Source organism: Vicia villosa, linkage group LG6 (genome assembly GCF_029867415.1).
Source record: "Vicia villosa cultivar HV-30 ecotype Madison, WI linkage group LG6, Vvil1.0, whole genome shotgun sequence".
Lineage (NCBI taxonomy): Eukaryota > Viridiplantae > Streptophyta > Magnoliopsida > Fabales > Fabaceae > Vicia > Vicia villosa.
The window spans coordinates 16,456,431-16,476,856 of NC_081185.1; the positions used below are offsets into that span (position 1 = coordinate 16,456,431).

At 35.6% G+C, this 20,426-nt stretch overlaps 1 protein-coding gene across 1 annotated transcript; it reads right to left on the reverse strand.

Annotated features, from left to right (window-relative positions):
• Nucleotides 1-5,831: 5,831 nt before the first annotated feature.
• Nucleotides 5,832-6,671, reverse strand: LOC131613261 (uncharacterized). Its single transcript, XM_058884948.1, has one exon. It carries the CDS (start codon nt 6,669-6,671, stop codon nt 5,832-5,834), a length of 840 nt encoding a protein of 279 aa, XP_058740931.1.
• Nucleotides 6,672-20,426: the final 13,755 nt, after the last annotated feature.

Consider the following 20,426-nt stretch of genomic DNA (forward strand, 5'->3'; position numbering starts at 1 on the left):
CTTGAAAATTGCTCAACTTCATCCATGCATATCTCTCTCAATTTTAACCCTATGGAGGTTTTCTTGACCATTTTAGAATGCTCAAGATGTCCTCTAAAACCTCCTTTTAGTTTCATCTCAATTGAGTTTACCATGTTCATGTACCATTCTTTGTGAAAAAATGACTTTTTGTTGGCTTTTAAAAGGACCTATAATGTTTTGACTTATATCTCTTACGCGGAAGCATTTCTTGACCTTGGGCCCAACATCAAAGTTGTATAGAATTGAATTTCCTTGAGAATGTGCTTTGATAGGGGCATTTCTGATTAAGCATGTGGGAGATATGATCAGTTAAAGTTGGGTTGACTTTCTCCTTAAAAACCCTAATTTAGAAACTTAGGGTTTTGATGATGTTGGAGCTCTTCTAGATGAGTCATGGTAAATTCTTGATAAAATGATGGATATAACATTAAAATTTTGATGTTGACTAAAAATCAAGAGTTTTGACTATACTTTGACCATAATTGACTTTTAAGTCAAACTAGTTGACTGTTTACCATTTGAGCTATTGATTGAGCAATCTTAGGAAACAGAGCATGAAACTTGAGGTGAGGATCCTTTGAATCATATGAGAGTCCATGGAGTCCATTTGAGGCATTAGAAGCTGATCTTACTTTAAAAATATCAAAACCCTAGTTGGAGAGTTGTTGTTTAGGAAAGTGCGCATTCAGTCATGTCTCGAGCCTTTGATATTCAAATGAGCTTGAGTATGAAGATGTGATGGGAAAAGTTTGGGGTATGACAGTGCAGTTTGGGACAAGAGACTCCATCATACTTTGAAACGGTCGGAGTCTTGAACTTTGGAGGGATCACGACTCCTGAGATGAGCCCTAGTTCCTCAAAGTCTAGCCCTGGTACCTTTTGGATTTCCACAGCCTTCATCAGTTCCTCCAACTGTCTGTACTTATCCTCCGGATACTCTTACTCATAGTAGTATTCTTCCTCTTCTTCTTCTTGCTTGACAAAACCATTATTGCTCTTTTGATCAATCTTGCCAATAGCATCGTCATCTTGTTCAGTCTCTTCTGGGATCTCGACTTCTTTGGCCTTTTTGAGAGGGCCTCAGAATCTTCTTCCCATGTTGAAAACACCCACGGGTTTCTTGGTCTTCTTCTCCTTCTTAGCAAGGAGTGTCTTCAGCTCTTCTTGCCCCTTGAACAAATTCAGGATCTGGGCTTGGAATTCAGCGTTCTGTGCTTGCAGATCCTTGAATGATTGCTCGAGAGGATACATTTTCTTAGCTGAAATAAACAGCGAGAAGATGAGTATCCCGTCATAGAAACCTGCTATGCCATGTTATGAAATGATATGATCATGTTTATGCAAAGTTTTCAAGGACCTTGAAATTTAAATTTGTTTAAACCAAACAAGAAAGAAACTTTCATTAATAACGTTAAAAAAACATAAAATTGTTTGCCATTTATAGGCTTTACAATGAAAGAAACTGAAATAGCAAAAATAAAAGCATAAAAAGAAGGTCTTCAAGTCTCCCATGGACGCTTTCGCTTTGCACCATGGAATGTGTTGATGCTTTGCTCATCCTGAAGCTGCTTTGTAAGCTCTAATACTTTCTTCTCTTTAGTGTGAAATTGAGCTTCAAAGGTGTCCCTTTCTTCCTTCAATTGGATCCAAGATCTCTTCAGCTCCTCAAGATCGGTAGGCATGTCTGGATGAAGAATAACCTGAGGAACATCTTCTTCGTATTCGGGCTCCACAATCACAGGTCTGAAATATGGATATGGCATGACAAAAGATTGAGCACGAGTGCGCACCCATCTGAGGTATGCCTCTAAAGGAATGGAGTTATTTTGACCTAAACTCTTGCTGTCTGTCATACCCCAAAATTTGCCCATCTCATTTTACTTCCTAAGCTCATGCCAAGACTCAAGACTCAAAGACACATTTTCCTAAGCAATGGCTCAATAAACTAGGGTTTTGATTCTTTTGAAGAAACTTAATAAATAAAGATCCCTAATGCATTTCGTATGACTTATGATGTTTCAAACTATCTCCATGATAAAGTTCAGGTTTCAATTCCAAGGATTGACCACTCAATTGCTCAGAAGGTCAACAGTCGACTGGTTTGACCTGAAAGTCAAATGTGGTCAAAGTACAGTCAAAGCTCCTAATTTTTGTCAACAATCTTATTTTGAAGTATCATTCATCATTTGATCAAGGATTGATAATGATTCTTCAAAGAAAAGATCAGAAATCAACAAATTCAAAAGTTTCTAAATTAGGGTTTTCGTAGGAGAAAGTCAACTGAACTTTGACCAGCCATAACTTTCACATGGAACATCATAAATTGCCCATCCAAAGCTCATTCTGAAGGAAATCGAATTCTCTACAATATTGTCTCTCACAAGCCAAGTCCAAAAATGCTTCATTTGAGAGATATGGATCAAAAAATTGTAGGTCCTTTTTGAAAGTCATCCAAAAGCTGTTTTTTGTCAAAGCCAATATCATCAAGATAAAATCCTCAAATCGAAAAAAGTTTCCAAAGTGGCTTGTAGAGGACATCTTGTGGTTTCCAAAAAGTCCAAGAACTCCTCCATATCTTAAAGATTGAGAGAGATATGCCTTGTCAAAGTTCGACAAATTTGATTGAAAAATGTGAAGTAACTATTGTCCAAAATGATTTTTTTTGCAAGTGGGCCCAATCCTTTTTTATTCAAACTTGATCCTCAAGTCACTAAGAGCCTCCAAATCCACTGCCACGCCCATGTGATTTTTGTCCTATTTTTATTGAATTTTTATTCATTAAAAGAGGAAGATTTAATCAAAAAAATTGAAGAAAATATAAAAGATTTGGTTTAATTTTGTTTCCAATCAATTTTAACTATCCAAATATCAAAGATATGGTGCAATTTTCGTGGCAAGGGAGATGGGAGAGAGATAAGTAAGATTGGATCCAAAGTTAGAAAGTTTCAATCCAAAATTCAATCAAAATCAAATCTTCTCCAATCATGGATATTTTGATTGAATTGTTAACCTAATTCCATCTATTATAAGTACCTAAGTCATTTAGATGCAAAAGGAGAGGATGGCAGCCCTATAGAACACGTGAAAAGCTCAAAAAAATCTCAAGAAAGTTTGAAATCGGTTTGAGAGATTGGAGGGGATTCAGAGACCTTTGAAGGTTCAAACATATTCTGGAAGCACCCCTGATCACTCCCCAGTCGCTATCGAAGCCTAAAGCATCTCAATCAAAGCTTATACGCTTACAGTTTGCACTCAAAATCTTAGATTTGTTTTCGTTAATTCGTGCATAATTGATACAATTCTATTGCGTATTCTTGTTCTTAATGATGTTTCGAATATTTCTGGATGGTTTGATTGTGTTTTAACCGCGAGATGGGGAATTCTCCATGGCTAGGGTTCCAAGGTTTGGTTTAGGGCTTTTTGAAATAAGGAAAATTGAACCGAATTAGGGGTACTATCATGCTTAGAATCTAATTTTCAATCGATCCATTTGCTTCTTTGATATTTATCCATTGTATTGCTTGAGATGAGAATTTGCAGGGGTCAGCTATGGCAGAATTCGTGGTTAAATGGAAGCAACACCGTGGCCAAAATTCCAGTCCCAATGAAGATGAAGACGAAGCTGGGCGCGGAAAGTTTCTTTTTAAAATTTTCATTCGATTGTTTTCTTATATTATCATATGCGCGCGTATTGTCAACAGCAAAACAAGCATAGCCCAGTTGAGGAAAGCGCTGCAAAGGCTTTGGTGGTCTAAGGCGTGTGTTCGAACCCTATCAACGACATACGCGTTTTTTTGTTATCATAATTTGTTCTCACGAATCCAGCGTGGCCTGTCAAGGGATGCTCATGGTAAGACTTCATCATATAGCCATCAGATCAGTTTCTAAGCAAATCCAACGTCCCAAGAAGCTGCAGGAACATCATAGTCCCTCATGGCCATACCACACTAAATCCAAGCTGAGTTTCTTTTCTAATTTCTTTATTTTAATTACATAATTGCTTTTTTACCTATTTTTCTTTTTACTTTTTTTATTTTTTATTTATTTTTTATTTATTCAATAATCTAGTTTTATATAAAGTTTTGTAATTATTTATTTTTTATCGAAAGTTCGATCTTTTACGATTTTATTAATAACGGTTGTATCTTTCATTTAAATTCAATATTATTTTCAAATAAATTTATATCGATTAAATAATTAGGGTTCCATCCAATAATTATTTAATTGATAAATTGATTCGAAATCTCAACTTTTTTTAACCTTTGGCATTATTTAAAGTATTCGTTTTTTATCTTATGGTTTCCAACCCTGATTTACCCCGGTAAACCAGGGTTGTAGATCAGTTAATGCACTAATGTTTCTCTTCTTTTTGCCAAATTTTCAGGGTTAGTCAAAGATCTTTCAGCCATACGCCATATCAAGATCGAAAGCTAAGTTTCTAATTCTTTTCTTGTTAAATATCATTTTAATTTTAATTTTTGCCTTTTGCCCAAAATAGGGTTTACTTTAAATAGTCAATGAATTACTCCTACGCTCACCCATCTTTTTTTGCCTTCATTGATTTTCAGGGATAACCAACCGTTCAAAGCTCAAACCTTCGGTAACCCTAAACTCGATTCTTCTTTAATTATTACTTGTGTTTAACCCATTGTTTTATGGGGTTATATTATTGCTTTTTCCCCTTCCCCATGGCTATATTTTGTAACTGCTCCTGGGTTGTATTGTGTGGCCTTGAAGGCACTTAAACTGTTATGCATTATATTATAACTGCGTGGTTAGTAATTCTAGGGAGTGCAACCTCGAACTGAATTTAGAATAACTAATTTACAAGATAATTATCTGAATTGAATCACGTGATTGTGCACCCACACACCTTTTATGGTAACCCCTTTTGTTGCCTATTTCCTGCTGCCTTGTTGCCTTTTCAGTGCAGAATAGTCAAGTCCCTCGGATACGGGGACGCCTCAGCAAATGTTGCCCTCAGTTCAATCACATCACCAAAAGATCATAAGTCCCAATGATGCTGCTTCGGTTCGGTTATATGATCTCGTCCCTCAAGGTTGCCTACAATATGATGTGATGGTCCCTTCCGATTGCCGATGTGTCCTCTTGGTTGCCTAATAATGACTATTCTTATCCTTCCCTTAGACTACCTGCCCTCTTCATGGCATGGACAGTCTTATGGCGAACGATAACTACGACGACCCTTCAACCTCCCAATAAAAGGACTTCCTACCCTCCTATGGTATGGATAGCCCTGAAAGGCTAAAAGAACCTTTTTAATGGGGGTAATTATCTCTTAATTGCGTGCTCTAGTTTAAATCTTTTTCTTACCCTTTATCAAAAACCTTCAAAAAGGCTACGCTTATTTACAAGCTAAAGTCCTTATTCAAATCTTTTTCTTTATTCACTGCAAACATTTTCAAAACATATCAAAGTGAGCTTAGCAATTAAGAACCCATGGAAAACCATGGATGCAAAGGATGCCTTACACCTTCCCTTTGTATAAATTATCCCCCGAACTCAAAATTTCTTTTAAAGGTTTTTTCTGCTCTTTTAGCCTTTCTTTAATTTGGATAAAATAAAAGTCGGTGGCGACTCTTGCTTACCCTGACATTTCTATAAAGTCAGTTCACCGTATTACACTGTCAATCCTATTCACCATGTCCCAAGCACGTATAAACTTCTGACGGTGACCTTCAGAATCATCTTAATAGTTGAACACGATGCCTTGTATAAGCATGTGATGAATACCATCTCTTCGAGCGTAACCAAACGCGTAACCAAACTGACGTAGAGCCAAGGAGGGATTATAGGTAATACCCCCTTATGCCAAGGAGTGGCACATTAGGGTATTGTCCATAACGGTCGATGATAATAACATTTTCCTTGGACAGAGAACACCAACGAATATCGGATTGAGAAAACGACATTATTCTCCGATGCCACTTCTGGCCTTGGTCATTCCTCATTACCGATCGAGGAAGGTACGAAATAAACCACCCAGACAACAGAGGTATACAACACATGAGAGTCCCTCGCTTCTTCATCATACGAGTGTGAAATGAGTGTAGAATATCTCCAAGCAAAGTAGGCACAGGAATGGGAGTCAGAAATATCTTGATGGCATGTACGTCTATGAATTGGTCAGGATTTGGAAACAACACCAAACCATAGATGAGCAAAGCCAATATGTCTTCGAAAGCATGATAACTCATGGAATCCGAGAATAATCGAGCCTTATCAAGTAAGAACTTAGCGAGGAAACCCTTGACTCCACTCCTTGTTTCCCAATTATTCTCAACTTCAGCCTTCTTCAGATGTAAGGCTGCGACAATGACTTCAGGCTTCGGAATATTCACCAAATCAGTGAACGGTAGCTGATTTCCAATAGGGATGTGAAGCATCTCAGAAAATTCCTCCATGGTGGGCACCAACTGATAATCGGGGAACGTGAAGCAATGATGCTCGGGGTCAAAGAATTGAAATAGCACACTCATCATTTCTTCTTCAAAACCTGAGGTAACAAAATCGAGTAGATGACCATGTCTTTCGGTGAAACGAGAACCTACAAGAACCTTTGATACCAATTCTTTCAGCTCGGAAGGTACTTTCACAAAGTTGACTCGGATAGTATTTCTGGTTTCCATGACCCTACAAAAAAAGAGAACAAAGATAAATTCCTTGGTCTTTGAAATGGTTAGTGAAATGCTATGCGCATGATGTCATGATGCCAAGTAGATAACAAACACAAACAAGTCACACAAGAGCCTTAGGTTCATTAGGTACATACCCTCCCCACTGAAGTTTAGTTGGCTCAACCTGTCCTAAGTAAAGATCGGGTTCTAAGGAGCTCATATCATTGACCTATCTCGAAGGCACTATTTCAGTTCAGTAATCGAATCACCGACCGAAAACGTCCTAAAAGTCCAGTCCATATGAGTGTAGCTTCGAGTATCAACCAACTTTAGTCGGAACCAAAGCCAGCCATCTCGCTACTTTCTAAAAGGCTAAAGTTTAGTTTAACTAAGGTTCTAAGGGAAAATTAGTGCTTAATGACGCGATGGCAGTCAAATGTTTCCTCGAGTCGGATCCCAAGGAACATCAGAACAAATCCAGGGTGTCACACTAACGATGGCTACCAGGTCAACCATAGTGGTATACACCGTACAGTCTCCTTAGTCTCTTGCCATATACCTAGGGTAATCTCGAGATCTGGGTTAAAATCTTTCACACAGAACAATCCCAAACAACCCTTAAGAATAAAGCATACAAACAAACAATTAAAAACATTTATAATGAACTAAGCCCTAAGGTTAACCCCTCTTAAAGACTCCCCAGCAGAGTCGCCAGTTCTGTAACTCGGTGAACTGACTTTTATTTTTGAGCAAACAATGTCGCGATAAGCATGAGTCACCACCGACTTTTATTTTGTCCAACATCTTGGAAGGGTAAAAAGAACAGAAAAAGACCCTTTCTTAAGAAAACAGGCTCGGGGGTAGATTATGAAAAGGGAAGGTGTAAGCACCCTTTTTATCCGTAGTTGTCTACGGGCTCTTAATTTACTTAGCTCATGTTTGTTTTGTTTAATTTAAGTTGAAAAGGGACTTAAGGACTTTAGCGTAAATGCGTAGCCTTAGTCTTTGAAAGAGTATTGAAAAGATGTTTTTTAATCGAGCTAGGCATATTAAGAGCACTACCCTAAATTAGTCTTTTTCTATGCTTTTTATTCTTCTAATAAAGGGATAGGGCTATCCTTACCATTTAGGGTAGGTAGTCCTATTGATTGGACGTGTTCGGGACAATCGAAGGGTCATCGAGGTCGTTGAAAGCAAGAGGTAGAGGTACCTTTAGCAAGTTCGAAGGGACGATCGTCACTTTTTCGTAGGCAACATTCGAGGGTCATCGAGGGACTTAGTGACAATTTTATATTGAGGGACCTTTGCTAATGGATACCTCTACATTTCGAGGGACACGACCTTATAATCGAAGGCAACCAAGAGGGGCGTACCCTAAGGGTGAGTGCGTGCAAGTGTGTTGTATTCGATTATAATTTATCTTGTATTTTTATGTGATCTATCATTCAATTCGAGCTTGCCATACATGTCCTAGTTTAACATACATCTAGACAACATAATTAACATACAAAAATCTAAAGTTGCAGAAAAGTAAAGAGATTCACTATAATATTTATATTCTTTCACCTATGTACATTCTACTGTTTGAAATAAAAAAACATGCGTCATACAAAGGATTTTGAGGTGAGAGAAGAAGTCGAGAGAAGGTAAGATTTGATGGTTAATTAAGTAAAAAAATTAATTTTAATTGAAATTGATTCTAAATTGACTTAAATTAATTATAAATGTCTAATTAACTAAATCCTAAAACACTTAAATTAGTTACTAAATTAAATTATACTAATTAAATAACCTAATTTTAATAATTAATTAATGGCTAAGTTAAATTAAATCCTAAATTAAATTAATATTAAAACTAATAAAAAATAAAAATCTAGAAATTAATAAGAACTAAATGATTAAATTAATTAATTCAAATTCTAAAGTCTAAAAATAAAAGGGTTAATTTTTAGTTGGTTTATTTATTTATTGTTAATTAGTTAAATTCAAGAAATTTAATAGGAAATATTAAGGCAAAATTTCAAAAAATGCACAGCCAAAAAAATGGCCACGCTGGGGATCGATCCAGGTCCCTGTAGATTGCCAAGCCAACACCCTTGCCAATTACTCTTCCTGCATTTATTGTTAGTTATACACCCAACAAACAATAAATAAAATATAACCAGTAAATAGGGAAAGTCAAACGTGGGCCATAGTCTTCAACGCGTGTCAGCAAATGATAGGGAGGCTGAAATCTCATTTGTTGACTAACCAATCAAACGCGGAGGGAGAAACTCAAAAAAACTGACCGACCAATGAGAGGGAATGGAATGGCCACGCATGCGAGTCCCACTTTTGACATTACTATTCATCTTCTCCTTCCTCGATACTTGTGGAATTTGTTGCGGATTCATCCGCAGAATTACCTGCGGAATTTTGCTTTGAATTTCCTATGCTTTTGCACCTTGTGAGCAACTTGGGACAATTTGTTTGGCTTGACGGATGCTGCAAATAGGAGAACGAAAGCTTTCTCCTTTTTTGAGATTTTTGGAAATTTGAATGGTGGTTTGGAGGCTAGGGTTTCGTGGCTTCTCATGTTGGATCACATGTGTATATATAGGAAATCAAATTAGGTTTAGGAAACATGGAAAGAATCAAGTGGAATCATTGTGAAAATTTGACTCTATTTTTTGTATGAAACCTTTCCTTTTTGAATCCAATTCTATTTCCAACATGTTTTTCACGATTCATTGGCCCTTGGATGGAGTTGGATTTATTTGGATGAGTGAGAATATTCCATGGTATCTTTCATGATTTTATTTGATATATTTTTGAATTTTAAATGAATAAATTCAATAAATAAAAGAATAAAATTATGAATAATTATATGGAATTGTCTTATGGGTCCCAACATGATTTTTGACTTGATTCGAAAAAATAGAAAAATAAACACATAAATTTTCATCATTTAATTATGATTTTATTTGATTTTATTTGAATTTAAATGAATAAATTCAAACTAAAGAAATAAAAATCATAAAATAAAGATAAATATATTTATGGGCCTCTTATAAGCTTGGAATCACGTGAATATCATGAAAACATGGGCCCATTACTCAAAACTTTGAATTTGATCATTTAGGTTTTCACACTTTTCTTGAAAATCGACCAACTTGTACCAAGCATATCTCCCTCATTTTTAATCATATGAAGGTGTTCTTATAATTTTTAGAAATCTCAAAGAGTCCTCTAAAATATCCTTTTGGTTTCACCTTCATTGAGTTTACCATGTTCATTTACCATCCTTTGAGAAAAAGTGTCTTTTTGTTTGCTTTCAAAAGGACCTATAATGTATTAGCTTGTATCTTTCAACTGGTGCATTTCTTGACTTTGGACCCAACATCAAAGTTGTAGATAATGAAATTTCCATGGGAATAGGCTTTAGTTGGGGAATTTCTGATAAAGTATGAGAGAGATATGACTAGTCAAAGTTGGGTTGACTTTCTCCTTAAAACCCTAATTTAGCAATTTGGACTTTTGATGATTTCTGAACTCTCCTTGATGAATCATGATCAACCCTTGATCAAATGATGAATGTGACTTCAAAATGTTGATTTTGACCAAAAATCAGAAGTTTTGACTATGATTTGACCATAGTTGACTTTTAGGTCAAACTAGTAGACTGTTGATCATTTGAGCTATTGAATGAGCAAATCTTGTGATTCAAAGATTGAATTTTGGTATGAGGATACCCTGGGTCCTATAGGATACCATGAAGTCCATTTGAGGCCTTAGAAGTTCAGTTTTCTTGAAAAGAATCACAACCCTAATTTTGGGCCATGTCACTTAGGAGACGCTTTTATCTGGTGAAAACCTTGAATACTCTTGGGCAATTGAGGATACTTGAGTATGAGGAGACAAATTGTCTTGAACTATAGTGGGCAAATATTGGGGTATGACATAAAGGATTATGATTTTAGTTTGAACTACCATCTTGGAAAAGCGAATGTTGTAGCCGATGCATTGAGTAGGAAATCATTGCATATGTATATGTTGATGATTCAAGAATTGGAATTGTTGGAACAATTTAGAGATTTGAGTTTGGTTTGTGAAGCGACGACTACATGTGTTAAGCTTGGTGTGTTGAAGCTTACAAGTGATATTCTTGATGAGATTAGAGAAGGTGAGAAGTCGGATTTGAGATTGGTTGATGTTAGAAAGCATAGGATAAGCATGTCTTTTATCGTCTCCTCAGGGATTGATGCGATATTATCACCGTTCTACAGCTTAGTGTATTTTGAGTTAAATTTGGGTGAAAGTTTGATGACATGAAATGTAAATAGCATGCAAAGTAAGTAAAGACGATAAAATAGGGTTTGAAAACGATTTGAGAAAACTGTGTCAAGATTAGTATTCGTTAGTTTGCTTCATATGTACTCTACTGATCATATATATATATATATATATATATATATATATATATATATATATATATATATATATATATATATATATATATATATATATATATATATATATGTATATATATATATATATATATATATATATGAACCTATTAATGATTAATATAGCCACGTATCCTCTCTATACCGTTTATCTCTAAAGCAATATCGTGATTATTATCATATTAACTGTCAAATGATCTCTCATGCCGACAATCAACGTGATAATCTTAAAAGCTTGATACAAGTGATTATCAACTCACAAATCTATCTCTAGAGTTTGTTTATTGATAGATGAATATCTTTTAGATCTAGCTTTGAAACATATCTCTCAATAGTGATCCAAAACAACAAATGAAACATAAATAACAAGATATTCACCATGTATTAATCATCAACCAAGTTCATACATACAAGATCAAAGAAAATACATATTTACAAACTAACTACCTCTAATCTTGACACAAGATGAAACTTAGCTCTCCATAGCCATGGAAGCTTCAACAACAAGCAACAAACCAAGATTTAGTGACATCAAACTCAAGAAGATTGAAGAAAGATGCTTGGAAATCTTGATTTTACACTTATGATATGGTTTTTCTCTCTTCTTTTCTTGCCCTAGTGTTTTTCTAAAGTTGTATTATGATAAAGTTATCTTAACCACCCCAAAAAATCAAGTTTAAGTGGCTAAGAACAAAAGTTGAAAAAGTAGGTCCGCTGAGCAGGATAGGTCCGCTAAGCGGACTAGCCAAAATATCTTCTTTGTCTTCAAGGTCCGCTGAGCGGAGGGGGTCCTCTAAGCGGAATCACATTTGCTGCTCGCCTCTGCCCATGTCCGCTTGAACTCCGCTGAGTGGACTTGATGATCCAAACTATCTGCCCAGGTCCGCTAGAGCTCCGCTGAGCGGACCTGCTGATACAAAACTTCTTCTTTTGGTATTCCAACCTCCTTGCAAGCTTGTTCTCATCATTTCTCTTCATTCCAACTTGCCAAAAATTGCTAATACCTATAAAATACATTACAAATGTTACTAAACTAACTTATATATAAAATAAACAAAAATTTATTTATTTACATCCTAATTCATCAAAAGGAAATCAAACTTGGCACAAGAGTTTAAGAAATACCACAAAATTCATATATAAAATATACACAATTGGGATTCTAACAGTTGACATTATGACATTGATTAACCAAGGTAAAGGTGGTGATTTTCATATTGACGAGAATGGTGTTATGAGATGTCGTGATCGAGTTTGTATTTCGGATGTGGCGGATTTCAGAAAGAGAATTCTTGAGGAAGGGCATAGAAGTGGTTTGAGTATTCATCCCGGTGCTACTAAAATGTATCAAGATTTGAGGAAATTGTTTTGGTGGCAAGGTATGAAGAAGGATATAGCGGAGTTTGTTTATTCATGTTTGACTTGTCAAAAGTCAAAGATTGAACATCAAAAGCCGTATGGTTTGATGCAACCGTTATCTATTCCCGAGTGGAAGTGGGATAACATTTCTATGGATTTTGTTTCGGGTTTGCCGAGAACATCGAGTAATTGTGAGGCAATTTGGGTCGTCGTGGATAGATTGACGAAATGTGCTCATTTTATTCCGATGAGGATGGACTATTCGATGGAAAGACTTGCTAAGTTATACATCGAGAGGATTGTGTGTTTGCATGGTATTCCGTCAAGTATCATTTCAGATAGAGATCCAAGGTTCACTTCTAGATTTTGCGAAGGTTTGCAAGGTACTTTGGGTACAAAGTTGCGTTTGAGTTTGGAGTATCATCCGCAAACTGATGGTCAATCGAAGAGGACTATTCAGTCGCTTGAAGATCTTTTGAGGTCTTGTTTTTTGGAACAAGGAGGAAATTGGGATAGTTTCTTACCTTTGATTGAGTTTACGTATAACAAAAGTTTCCATTCTAGTATTGGAATGACACCTTTTGAAGCTCTTTATGGTAGAAGGTGTAGAACTCCTTTGTGTTGGTACAAATCAGGAGAGAGTGATGTGGTTGGACCCGAGTTAATTCAAGAGACTACGGATAAGATTAAGATGATTCAAGAAAAGATGAAGGCTTCTCAAAGTTGTTAGAAGAGTTATCATGATAAGAGGAGGAAAGCTCTTGAGTTTGAGAAGGATGAACATGTGTTTCTCCGAGTTACACAAATAACGGGTGTTGGTAGAGCATTGAAGTCACATAAGTTGACACTGTATTTCATTGGTCCTTATCAGATTTCGGAGAGGGTAGGTGAAGTGGCATATCGGATTGCATTGCCACCGTCTCTTTCTAATCTTCATGATGTGTTCCATGTGCCTCAATTGAGGAGGTACATTGCGGATCCATCGCATGTTGTTCAATTAGATGATGTTCAAGTGAGAGATAATTTGACGGTTGATACATCACCTATGCGAATCGAAGATCGAGAGGTGAAGAAGCTTTGTGGTAAGGAGATTGCTTTGGTGAAAGTGATATGGGGTGGAGTCGTCGATGGTAATATCACTTGGGAACTCGAGGATAAGATGAAGGAATTGTATTCGGAGTTGTTTGTTTAAGGTAATTTTCGAGGCCGAAAATCTTTTAAGCGGGGGAGAGTTGTAACATCCCGATTTTATTAACTATTTTTATAGTTAAGTTTATTTGATATTTTAATAATTTTTTATTTTATTTAATGATTATTTGGCATGATAATTGTTTGATTTGGGTGATTATTATTATTATTAATTGAGACTATTTTAGTTAATAGTAGAATTGTAATATAATAGGTGGGGGCCCTAATTATTAGAAAGAGTAGTGGGTTGGGTTAAGCCCAATTAATTAATAGAAGATATTAAGGAAATAGGGTTTAGATTTTACTATCATTTTGAATAGAAAGAATAGAAAGAAGAGAAGAAGAACATAGAAGAGAAGAAGAGGGGATTTGTAGATTTCTTGAAGATTTGAGGAGTTTGAATAGAGGTAGGGGTTAGAATCCAAGTTCTTATAGTTTACATGATTGGGTAATGTGTTGTTTGTGTAATCTTTCATCTCTCAATTTCATAATTTTGGAAAATTTTAGGGTTTATGATAAAACAATGAGATTTTATAATTTGCTCATGTTCAATGTGTTGTATGAATGACCCAAGGTTAGAAACATGTTTAGGAACATTATATGTGTGCTAAATTTGCTTTCAATTGATGTATAAAATGTATATGGGTTAATGGGTGTTGTATGAGGGGGATGGGGAAGCAAAATGGTGATTTTCTGATTTTTACGCAGTGTAGGTCGACCTACACAGAAGCATGAGTCGACCTGAACAGCCAAAATGGCAGAAAATCCATTTTCCTTCAGCATGCGTCGACCTGTAGATTATGTGAGTCGAACTATAGCATCCTTTGCATCGACTCATGTGTCAACCTGAGCTAACCCGAGAGGGATGGAAATCATCCATGCGCCGACCTATGCATTCCTTGCGTTGACCTGCAGACTTCCATTTTTGGCAGATTTTTGTAAAGACCATAACTTTTGATCCGTAACTCCGTTTTATGCGTCGTTCGAAGCGTTAAGAAGCTAATGAGATTGTCTATATGATAGAGTAGAGTTTAATTGCATTTGTTTAATTTAATTATGATGTTAATTGAGAATAACATGTAGCTATTGTGTATGTTATGGATGAATCTTATATGATCAATGTTCATGGATGCCTTATGAGATGTTAATGTCATGAATTATGTGATTGATTGCTAAATGTTAATTGATGTTTGAGATTGGATTGAATGTCATGTTGTGTAATGTTGTGCAAAGTTATAAAGATGTGATTGTGTAGTTTAAGAGATAAAGAGATCGTCTTAAATGCACGAGTCTTGTTTTGTTGCACACGTACACAAACATGAGTTTTTGAAAGTGGAAATGTTGTTTAATCTCGCGAAGGTTATTTACTTGTCCCAAATCTAACGCCGAATGAGATTTGAAAGCTTAACGCGAAATGAGGCTTTTGAGGTGGTTATCTAGTCTATAGAGGAAAGACAATCGGCATGACCGGAAATGATAACGGATGGGATCCACATGCACATTGCATAGAGTCACATTTGAGTCGCACGCGTCGGTGTGAATTGTGTTTTGTATGATTTTGCAATATGATTGGCTTGGATTGACTATGTGATGAGTGATGCATAATGTGTATTTTATGTGATAGTTGTATACTTGATGGCATTTCATTAGTGGGTTATAATTGTTGAATTAGTAATTAGATATAATTACTCGAATGATGGAATTTGGTGACCTAGTGATGAAACATGTTAACTTTGATGTATGGTTATAAAAGTATGTTTTTATGAATAGTGATGAATTGTGAAATGTATGCTTGTTTGTGTTACATTTCCCATTACTATGTTTTCTATAAGAAGTTGAATTCTCACCCTTCTGTTTGAATGTTATCCTTCGTTGGTAACGTGCAGGTTCCGACGAGTAGTAGCTTGTATGAGGATTTAGCCAAGGAGCTTCTGAGTTTGTTATTGGATTAAGTAGCAAGTCATATGCTCTGATCATGTAACACTTGAGGGGATTTTCTTTAGACTTATGCTTATGTTTGGATATTGCTATTTCCTATGTTTTGTTGGATATTCGGATGTATTTGTTTCGGATTTTGGATATGTTGTTTAAGGCTATGTGGCCAATATTGTGGATCTTAAAGTAGAATGTTTGAATATAAATGTTAATTTGAATTGGTAGATGAATATAGTATGGGATATATTCATTGAAACTTATCAATTCAATTGTTTTCCGCAAGCGTCTATGCATATTGTATGAAAGCATGAGATTTACATTTGTGTTACAATATGATCTTTACATATTAAGAATGTTGGATGTTTGTTCTAGGTTTTCATTGTGTTGAAAATAACATGTGACGCCCTTTTATTTATGCATGATTACTCTGTAAGATGATATATATGTATATATTTGGGGTTAGAAAAGGGGTGTTACAACATGCATCTCATAGCTCTAGGTTCGACCTTGTCTTACCTGACCAAACTGATGGATGACCTGACCAAACTTCTTCAAACGTCTTCATCCTCAAGGTAGTCGAGGGAGACCTATTAATCAAGTATGCTGCAGTCACGTCAGCCTCAGCCTAAAACACCTTCTTCAATCCAACACTAACTAACATGCATCTAACCCTTTCCAGGATTGTACTATTGAACCTCTAATCCTGGCCATTTTGCCGAGGAGTACCCGTAGTAGTCTTGTGCTTTGCAATACTAGACAAAGCACAATAATTGTCGAAAGCTTCATTGCATAATGTAATACGGTGAACTGACTTTATTTGAAAATGTTGCGTATAGCAAGAGTCGCCACCGACTTTTATTTTATCCAATTGGAAAGGTAAAAAGAACAGGAAAGGCCTTTAAAAGATTTTGAGTTCGGGGGGTAGGTTATACAAAGGGAAGGTGTAAGGCACCCTTTGTATCCATGGTTACCCATGGGCTCTTAATTGCTTAGCTCACTTTGTTTTCAAAATGTTTGAATTGTTTGAAAAGGAGGTGTGAATAGAAATAAGAATAAGAACTTTAGCTTGTAAATAAGCGTAGTCTTTTTGAAATTGATTTTGAAAAGAAGTGGGAAAATATTTTGATTTGAACTTGAATTTGAAATAAGAGCAAGCAATTAAAGAGCAACTACCCTAAGTTAGAAAAATTGTTCTTTTAGCTTTTCAGGGCTATCCATACCATAGGAGGGTAGGAAGTCCTTTTATTGGATGTTAAGGGTCATCGAGAATAATCGTTCGCCACAAGACTGTCCCTACCATAAAGAGGGAAGGTAGTCTAAGGGAAGGATATAATAGTCATTAATTTTTTAGGCATCATGCGAGGATACCTCAGCACTTGGGACAATCGTTATATTTTTATAAGGAAACCTCGAGGGAGTTTCAATAACTTTAAAGGCAACATTACTTTAGGTATCCTCGGAATCGAGGGACTTTGACTATTTAGCATACTTAGAGGCAACAGAATCATAAGGCAACAGGCAACAAAGGCAACAAGAGGGATTACCCTAAAGGTGTGTGGGTGCAACAATCACGTGGTTAACTTCGATGATATTTATCTTGTAAGTTAGTGATCTATATTCAGTTAATAGTCTTGCACTCCCTAGGGTTACTAACCACGCAATTTAAAATTGCAGAAATTAAAGGCAGAAAAATAAAAGTTCCTACGTTATTACAATAAACACCTGCGAGGATGGGGGAATTAAAGCAGAAAATAAGAAGTATGAATAATTAATTTAATTATCTTTATCTTGAGCCTTGATCTTCCTCGAACCTTCGATTGACTCTGAACATCTGAGAATTAAACAGAAAATAACAGGGGTGAGTGTATGTGGAATTCCTTGACATTGAAAATAAACCTTAATTAAACCTATAAGGCAAAAATTAAAATAAAATTTAAATAAGAAAAGGATTAGAACTTAGCTTTTCGATTGCCATGGCGCGCAGTCAGAAGATCTTTGATTAACCCTGAAAATTGGGCACGAAGAAAAATGTGTTAGTGCATTAAAGTTCTCAACAATTATAACGTGGCAGATCGAAAATTAAAACAGTAATAATTGAGGCAAACAAAAAAAAGGGTAAGGCAAAAACAAACCCCGAAAGGGCAAAAAATGATAAATCAATAAACAAAGGCCAGTCGACCGTATAAGGCAAACAACGTAATTTTTATTGTTAAAAAAACAATTATAGATAAAATTATGGAAAAATCGAGTTTTCGATTAAAATAAATAATTATAAAAATAACATTATAAGAAAATAATTTTAGTAAATGCTAAAGAGATTTAGAAAAAAATTTAAATAAAAAAAGAAAAAGAAAATAAATAAAAGAATAATTATGTAATAAAAAATAAATAAATAAATAAAAAGAGTTAGAAAACTTAGCTGGGCGTGGGATTCTGTGTGGTCCTTCACTGAGTGTCCATGGTGGAGCTGCAACATTTGGAACGTTGGATCTAACTTTGCATTGATCAAGTGGTAATGGCAGAAGGGCGCACCATGAGCATCCATTGAACACGTGCACCGGATCTATAATCTCATAATAAGAAGAAAATTAAGCAAAAATCTTGCAAGAGGCAGGGATCAAACCCCTGCCCTTGCTTATGAGTCAATTACGGTCCCTACACGCTGTCAATCATGCTACAATTGTTTGCTGATAACGAAACAATCCAAATTTAATTAATATATAATCAAGCGCCATATGGAAAAATCAAACCTCAGTCAACCATGGGGCCCAGTATTTCATGTATAAGCCAATGAAAATAAAGAGAGAAAATTGTTGAAGTTTGACCGTCCAATGAGGCTAAGAGAGAGAACGAGAACGCTTGACCCACCAATGGCAACACGTGTTTACGCCACGCCAGCAGTCAACCGCAATAAGGAAAAACGGAGCCGCCGGACCGGTACAATTCCGGTCGTCTTCTTCAATGCGTTCCGGCATCCATCCTGCAAAAAACGATCACAACAGAAAACAAACAACCCAGATCCACTTAAGAATGTCGTCTGATCACGAATATGGCCTCTATTTTAACTGAAACGTTCTGCAAACATTAATACGAAGAACATCATGTCTTGTGCCCTAACAATGGAAGTTGGTGTTCCCTGCGTTAAAGCTTCAAACTAAGAGTTTATATCTTCTTTAAACTGTACTAGAAACTCAAATAAATCATTAGTTTGGATTAAAACATGTCAGCATGCAATATATGAAAACTAACATTTATGCTATGATGATGAACGTGATGCGTACACTCCCTGCGTATTAGGTGCCGGTTAATGATATATCCTTACCATATGCTACCTCAGAAAGAGATTGGGATAATCGTTTGGCTTTGATAATGGCTAGAATGCAAAATCTCGACTTGCACCTTTTCTTTGAAATTTCCAACCTTGAAACCCTAGCCTCTCCTCCTCAATTTTCGTCCTCAATCCTTGTGTATAGTATGTACTATATATAATGGGCTAACTAGGGTTGAAATTTTGGAGAATAATCAAATCTTTGATTTGGAGAAAAAATGAGAAAATAATTTGATTGAATTTTGCACAAAATCATACTATATTTGGTTCAATCTCTTTCCAATCAATATATTTGATTTCCTTGAGCCCCAAGAATGATCTTGTGATTGGAAAAATTAAATCATGCATTAACTTGATTTTATTTTATTTTTTCTTTGATTTAAATTGAATAAAAATAAAAAATAATAATAAAATAAAAATCCAAACCAAGTGCACACGAAATTCCAGGGTCTTCAAGGTGTTTCTTGGACTTTCACATGGTCCAAAACAATGCCATAGAATTTATTTCATCATTTTTGGTATTTTACTTAATTTATTTGCATTTAAATGAATAAAATTCAAATAAAATATAAATAAAAACACCAAAAATATAATAATGGTTTTATAGGCCCTTATATGAATCCCATGTTGGCTTGAAATCCAAAACTTAGGCCCATTTATCCAAAAAGTCCATTTTGCTCAATTAGGGTTTTGTAGATTTCTTGAATTTTGCCCAACTTCATCAATTCATAACTCCTTCAATTTTTATGGTATGAAGGTGTTATATGACTTTTTTGAAAGCTCAAAGAGTCCTATAAAAGCTCCTTTTTGTTTCATCTCAATTGAATCTACCATTTTCAAGTTATGAGCTTTGAGAAAAAATGACTTTTTTGCGATCCTTTAGAAAGACCTGTAATGTTTTGGCTTATATCTCTTATGCGGAAGCATTTCTTGACCTTGGGCCCAACATAAAAGTTATAGAGAATTAAATTTCCTTAAGAATGAGCTTTGATTGGGAAATTTCTGATGAAGTATGAGAGAGATATGACCAGTCAAAGTTGGATTGACTTTCTCCTAAAAACCCTAAATTAGCAACTTGGACCTTTGATGATTTTGGAGCTTTTCTTGATGAATCATGATCAATCCTTGATCAAATGATGAATGATACTTCAAAATGAGGATGTTGACCAAAAATCAAAAATTTTGACTGTACTTTGACCTCAGTTGACTTTTAGGTCAAACTAGTCGACTGTTGATCATTTGAGCAGTTGACTGAGCAACCTTATGAATCAGAGCTTGAAACTTGGCATGAGGACCCTTTGAAGCATATGAGAGGCCATGGGATCCATTTGAGGTCTTAGAACTTGATTTTACTTTGAGAGAATCAAAACCCTAGTTGTGGGTTGATTGTTTAGGAGATAAGTGAGTGTGCCCGATTCTTGGGCAGTTGAAGATCATATGAGTCAAAATATTTTGAAATATGATGGAAAAATTTTGGGGTATGACAGCTGCCCCTATTCAATCTTCTTATAC

Coding starts and splice junctions, on each gene's coding strand:
- LOC131613261 (XM_058884948.1), bottom strand. CDS start 6,671: ATGGAAACCAGAAATACTATCCGAGTCAACTTTGTGAAAGTACCTTCC.